This window comes from Penaeus monodon, chromosome 37, assembly GCF_015228065.2.
Source record: "Penaeus monodon isolate SGIC_2016 chromosome 37, NSTDA_Pmon_1, whole genome shotgun sequence".
NCBI lineage: Eukaryota > Metazoa > Arthropoda > Malacostraca > Decapoda > Penaeidae > Penaeus > Penaeus monodon.
In genome coordinates this window covers 10,685,415-10,692,914 of record NC_051422.1, presented here as the reverse complement: position 1 = coordinate 10,692,914, position 7,500 = coordinate 10,685,415, and the positions used below count along the sequence as shown (strand labels likewise).

The window sequence follows — 7,500 nt, the reverse complement described above, 5'->3', positions numbered from 1 at the left end:
ATCATCGCTCTTATCCTCCCAAGTATGTTAGTGATGTTAACAAACATCTCTACCTTCAACAAAGTCATAATGGACTTCTCACACGGGCGACTCACAACGGACACCGATAAGGGCGCGAGGTGAGAATTGTACTTCGGGATTCGACACGTGAGCAGGAAGGTCATGTGGCGATCGTCTGACCTGGGTTGCCAATCCAAGTAATCTGTAGTTATCGGTTTTGCCATTACAATTGATATAATTAATTGTCATTCATTGTATTATTATTATTAATTTTGTTATAAGTATTATTATTGTTAATACTATTCTGATGATTATTATTGTTATTACTGTTGAATAATGTTTTATTCTCTTATCCATCTAGACCATATGTTGAATCCACTTACCGACATATCTTTATTTGTATATATATAATGACAATTATTCAATAACAGTAATAATAGTGATAGTGATAATGATAATAATTATGATAATTATGATAAAAGTAAAGACCATAGCAGTGACAATAAACATGGCTTCAGCAGCCAGTGAAATGCAATAGTATACTGGCAACAACGCATTTCATATTTTGAAGTACAATATATCTGTATGGAAATAAGAGAGGGGGAGAAAAAAAGAAAATAACTCACGTAATTTTTCATATTAGCATAGACATAATTCAGCTCTGTTTACCGATTCTGATGACGCGCGAGACGGCGGGCGGCCCCGTTGTGTTGAACCAGATGCTGCACCAAGGAGCTGTAGGATTCGTGTCTTTGCTGTATGCAAGGATACGGATACAGGGTCGCACGTCTTTGTAAAAAAAAAAAATAATAATAATAATAAATAAAATAAAAATAAAAAGTAAAAAGCAGAAAATCGGATTCAGGAGAGAAGCTTTTTACACACACACACACACACACACACACACACACACACACACACACACACACACACACACACACACACACACACACACACACACACACACACACACACACACACACACAAATGGTTTATTGCTATGCTAGTGTGATTTGAGAAAAAGGGGGAAACATAAAACTAATTATTGTGTGTATGGAATCGGACGTTAGACATGTGGAGAAACGAGGGGAGCAGAGAGAGGCGCCAAAGCTTTGACCAACCCGAAATTTCGCTCCCAAACATACCGCTTGTAATTTGCATCCTGACTAAGAAGCCGGCATAGATGCCTCGTGATCGCGCAGGCGTTGCTAACGACAAAGGGTGTCCTGAGGAGCATCAGGGTAACAACAGCCTACAGCAAGGGCTGTGAAGGAGTATTTATCTAACTTCTATTACGATATTCGAGATGTACAGACCACATTTATTAGCTACATGTAACTTGCTTAATATTAAAGATACCCTCAAACAACGACTTAGCCATACCTACCAGTAGCAATACGGTTATCCAAGTAAGCTGAATAGAGGAGGAACTGGGTGCGCTTGGCAACTACCACGGGCTGGTAATAACTATTATACCACCTTATTCTGCAAGACACACAACACTTTAGTCCAAGGAACCTCCAATTGAAATAGCATAAGTACATGGAAGCAGTGTTGTAGATGGACTTACCTACTAAAAGACGGGAGTAAATGGCACCGTTTCGCAGCGAGGTCATGATACATGTTGATCGGCAAGTTGGGGTGCGTCCTTTCCAGCATCTCATAGGACGTCATATTCAGCCAAGGTAGCGTTACAGACAGCTGTGATTTATAATACGTACGAAACTTTAGGCCTCCCAGTCGACATTTACAGGACACTGGGTCATGGGCGTCGGTGGCAGGTGGTTGACTCTCTCTAGTGAAGAACTGCCCAATGGCTTGGATTTCGGTGTTCAATCTGGGACGAATATTAATAGTGTGTCTCATCGCATCTTCATGTGCAGGAAGATGTGCATACAACAAGACAGCAGCAAATCCAATCGTCCACAGAAAAACTAAGGAGGAGAAGTATCTGAAGAAGATTAAAGTAATGTTTTTGATCTTATTACAGTTGTGATCAAAGTCATAGTCAGTATTTTCACTATGATTGTTGCCATTAATGATTTCCCCATTTAACTTCTACTGTTGTCCTTTTTATTACTGTTCTCTTCGTTATCATTATTGCCCTACGATGAACATTGCAAGTTATTCTCTTGTTGTAGATGTGGTAATGTCACGGATTATTCTTGTTATTATAGTAACATTATCATTATTACTATGTAGGATTATCATCATCATCATCATTATTATTTATTATTACTATTATTATTATTATTATTATTATTATTATTATTATTATTATTATTATTATTATTATTATTATTATTATTATTATTATTATTATTATCATTATTATTATTATTTATATCAGTATCATCGTTTCTAATATAATGACATTATCATCATTGTTAGTATCGTTTAGGGTATCATCATTATGGCAACTGTTAATATCTTTATTGATGCCATTACCAGCTCCATCATCTTTATATCCGTTCAACATTGCCATCCTCGTTTGCTCCTGATGTCACCGTTGTAATCATGACTGTTATTTTCGTAATTTTTATCACTTTTAATAGTACTAAAATTACCTGTGTTATTTTTTTTTTGTCGTGACTCGGCAAATTTCTTTTATCATTGTTTTTTATCACTATTGTTATTATTATTACAATTATCAACGTTATTAACACTGTCATTAATGTTATCGCCATTATCATCATTATCATTAATGTTAGTTTTATCATGATCGTTATTATCATCAATATCATTAGTATTACTATTACCATTATTATTATTATAATGATGATAATAACTACAATGATAACGATGATGATGATGATAATAATAATAATGATAATAATAATAATAATAATAATAATAATAATAATAATAAAGGAATTATAATTATTATCATTATCAATAATACCACAACTACTATCTTCACTTATCTTTATTATCATATCAATTATCATTATTACTGTATCTATTATCAGTATTGTTATTTCTATCAATATTTCATATCTCTATCACTTCATGATATCACTATCACTGTTAACATTATTATATGCATTATCACTCTTATTGCTACTAAACAAATAAACCCCATACCTGTTTTCATACTTACTTCACTATTTGGTCAGCCATGTCTTCCCGTGTAATAATAATGAAACGTATAACCTAAAAACGGAGAAATAAAATAGAAAAGTCATGGCACTTTATTCTTTTTACAAAATTGCCTCCCCCCCCCCCACCAATCCCTTCTTCGTTGTTGCCGTGGGGGGGGGGGGGAGGCGGAGACTGAGGCCCAGGGTAGGGGATCACCACCGCTTTGGACCTCAGCCTTCGCCTCAGCTAATTTTGCAGGGTCTTTTCTTCTCCCTCTTCCCTTTGCCTTCTCTTCCTCATCGCCTTTTGTCCACTTATACTAATCGTTAACTAATGTTTACCCTTTCGCCACAATACTTTATCATAGTGCCATGTGACTTTTGATGTTTAGCACATTTATTTGTTTTAACCATTAACCATCTACAAAACTGGTTTGTACGAATCAAACATTTGTTCTGTGGTACGTGATGTAATTGCAAATGTCAACATAAGAAAGGAAATAAAGATATATTGACTATATCTTTCTAACTATCTAGACACATACATACATGCATGTATACATGCTTATCTATATACACATAAAATACATACAAGCATATGTGTATATGTACATCCTGGTAACGTGATAGAAACCCTGCCAGGAAAACATACAATAAAATGAAGAAAAAAAAACGAGCCATACAATGAATTACAAAATACAAGATCATTTGTTACAGATGTTTCTGAGTGAATCAGCTTTCATTGTAACAATTTTTATAACGATTGCCACATATTAAAACCGCAAAATTATAAGCAGCCAGCGATAGGCCTGTAAAGACGTTTAATATGTTATCCCGCCAAGAGAAGCGTGGGCAGGTGATAAGTAGCTTGAGTGTAAAAATATTTTTCTCGATCTGCACACAAACAAATGTGGAGGTCTATGGAAGACTCTAATGACAAACGCATCTATTTTCCTGTTATAATGCGATATTCCATGACAACTGTAGGTATACTGCAGATATAATTATTTTGACTGATGCAGTAATAACTATGACCCAATAAACACGTAAATAAAAGCACACGCAAGAGCTCAAAATCTTCTAACGAAACTCTATGGATGTACTAATGCTACTTATGAAAGTCTACACGCCCAATCTTTTTTGAGGTTAAGGTTACAAAGGATATTCTTGGCGTCTGTTTCATTTTGCTTCTAAATGACTCTCTATGTGCAAGGAATGGCCGGGGTTACCATCCGCTGGCGGCAAGGGATTTGAACGCAGGTCAGCAAGATTGCTAGATGAGATCGCTACCGCTACACCACACAGCACACAGACCCGCAATCGGTGGGTATAGAGCTGGTTGTGTTTGCATTGAATGCAGAAATGGTTTATTGCAACATAAAGTTAATAAGAATTCATACTTGGACGGGCAGTACACGAACAGGCATACTCCTTGCGACAGAATACTTGTTTTGGATTTTTTTTGTCTCTAAGCGTTATTCGGACTCTGAGTTCCTTCAAAATATTTCCTTCAGTCAGCTTCCCGGTAGTGACCCCCCAACTGTCAGCTCCCGGGTATGCCCCCACCTGTCTGTTCCCCGGAATCCTCCCACCTGTCAGCTCCCTGGTATACCCCCACCTCTGTCAGTTCTCTGGTATCCCGCCACCTGACAGCTCCCCAGTATTGAACCCCAACCTGTCAGCTCCTCGGTATTCCCCACCTGTCAGCTCGCCGGTATCTGCCCTCCCCAACCGTCAGCTCCCCCGTCTTCATTTTCTTTCCCTTTTGCTCTTAATTTCCCCCCCTCTATCACCTCTCCCCCCGCCCCGCCCTGTTAGCTATAGTCGCAGTTGTATAGTATCACAGTACACGGGCAGCAGTGGTAGTTCGTCAACGTTTTCGACGCTACTTTTGTGATTATTTTGTAGCAGTCGAATGAAATGTTATGATGCAGTGACGAATAGTGTGAGGTTCACTGATCTGTATTTGAAGGTTCTTGCTTTTGTTCTTGTCGAATTTAGTGAAGTCAAGAGATTTGCCAATGTTGGCGTTCTGTTGCGCTTTCTATTAAGAACTTTTCGTACGCGTCACATAACTGCGCGTGTATGAAAAGAAATGCTATCACACTTTCTTAATAATCAAATAATCAAAGTTAGATGCGAAGGTAATTCGCAATATATCTTATTGGAAAAAAAGTTTAAGTTCAAGCGAAGCCCATTCCACATAAAGAGGCTTCCAATATGACAGTGAAAATAATCCTTTAACAGCTGCCATTAATTGCTTCCTTTTACTGAGAATTTCAATTTTATTTGGTAACGAATTATCGAAGAAAACAGCAATCAAGTAGGCAAGAGAATTACAGGTTAGATTAATCTATCCATCAAGTCATTAAACAGGACATATGCAGTGTCAGTGGTTAAACAGAAGAAAGAAATGTAAGAAAATTAATAGGTTATGACGTCATAACGTCATGACGATGGGGAATGTCAAAGTAAAGTTAAGAGTGGTTTTGAATACGTACACGTGTGGAGAATTACTACCCTCACATATACGAGTATTAGTCATCGCGGAAAATAAATCCAGGTACTATGACAAGGGTATAAACTACCTCTGGTCAAACGGCGTTTTATGACTTTTAACCGGCGCGCTTCTGTGAGTAAAAATGTCTTATTTATGACAGTACCTATCAAAATCAGTGAGAAAAGGTTCAAAGTGCCTTTAAGATAGGACATTCCCATGATCAGAGGCGAGTTGATAAAAAATCTTTATAGGAGCAAATACATGTGCCGTGTCCTTCAATGTAATTTCATATAAGTCTACCCGGGATTTGGTTATGGTAACGTCGATGAATAACGACGAAGAAAGTGGGAAATGTCATATATCCAAACGATGAATTATGAAAGTACATGAATGGAAATGAAAAATGCAGTAGGCTTAGAATTTCATTGTTCGTTCATTCAGATACTTGTGATTAAGTGATAGAATGCATGGGCTGCGAGTTTGTAGCTCCAGAAAAATAAATCACAAATATAACGCCTCTTGGTAGGCTTATCGCTAAACAACTAGGTGGCTAGCATTTGTTATGAAAGACACAGCACTACAAACAAAATTATTTTATATTTAGACGATAATGTTATGATTTTTTTCTTCTGTTACTATTTTTTTTTTTTTTTTACCAGTATCGTCTTTTGTATACGCCACAAAGTAATACTGCATTAATTAAAGTAGAATCCAGATCCCTAGTGCGCATGCGGAATAGCAGTGTCCAGGGTCAAGTTTTAATGCGCCTCTAGAGCAGCCTTAACTTTCAAGCTCAAATTGTAATTCTGCACATGCGCAGAACAAGCTAGTTAATCCCACCAATCATCCATATAAAAGAGTTGCCATTAACGTTTATTATAAGTAATAACGAAACAAATTCTGACATTTTCATTTTAAAAATGTATGTGAAAATTCATCGATACATATTCTTACAGGTTGTGGGATATTCAAATTGCAGATAACTCTCAACATTTAAAAGAAATACGAAAAGAAAATCCCACAGAGTATTCCAGAGTTTACGGACAAGTACTGTCTTTTTGGATTAAACTTTAATCCGGAATTAACTTTTATGAAGTGTACAGAAGACGCCTTAAGAGAATCTGTAATACCGGATTTATGTGAGGTCGAATGATTGAAGATGATTAATCCCCCCCTCTGCCCTACAGACCCTTACCTTGGGACGATATTCATTAGCGCAATAAACGTCGAATTTTCTAAGTTATTTTTTTCTTTATTATTATGATTATTATTATTATTTTTTTTTGTGCGTAAGTTATTGGTGTCTTTCAGACTCAGAATGAAATAAATAAAACCGATGATAAATTCCACAGTTATAACTCGTCTCTAACTCCGAAACATCGTCTCGAGATAATCCAAGCCACGGTATAGACGATGTCAATCACAGTGGTAGTACTTTTTGTGAACTTTTACGACTAACATATTCGAGTCGAGTATCAGAACGAAGCTGAAGGTAACAGGTGGATATAAACAGATGTTTGGTCAACACCTGGGTTTGTAGGTGGACACTTGTATATGTATGAGTTTGTACATGCGTGGTTGAGTGTATATATATATATATATATATATATATATATATATATATATATATATATATATACGTATATGTATTATATATATATGCATATACATATACGCATGCATGTATATTTAAGCACACACACACACACACACACACACACACACACACACACACACACACACACACACACACACACACACACACACACACACACACACACACACACACACATACATACACACACACACACACACACACACACACACACACACACACACACACACACTCGCACTCTATAGTTACAAAAGAAGTTAAATGAGATGGGGTACCGTGCATACAAGCCAGCTAAGGTGCCGAGA

The 7,500-nt window shown here is 36.8% G+C and overlaps 1 protein-coding gene across 1 annotated transcript in view; it reads right to left on the bottom strand.

Moving 5' to 3' along the window:
* The window catches only part of LOC119596194, a 2,626-nt gene extending 681 nt beyond the window's left edge, over positions 1–1,945 (bottom strand). Inside the window, exons 1-3 of the mRNA XM_037945371.1 lie at positions 1,388–1,945; positions 670–789; positions 54–202 (exon numbers count right to left, since the gene is read on the bottom strand). Coding sequence (XP_037801299.1) covers positions 54–202; positions 670–789; positions 1,388–1,664 — 546 coding nt within the window. The 5' untranslated portion in view covers positions 1,665–1,945. The remainder of the gene's footprint in view (positions 1–53; positions 203–669; positions 790–1,387) is intronic.
* Between the last annotated feature and the right edge of the window lie 5,555 nt (positions 1,946–7,500).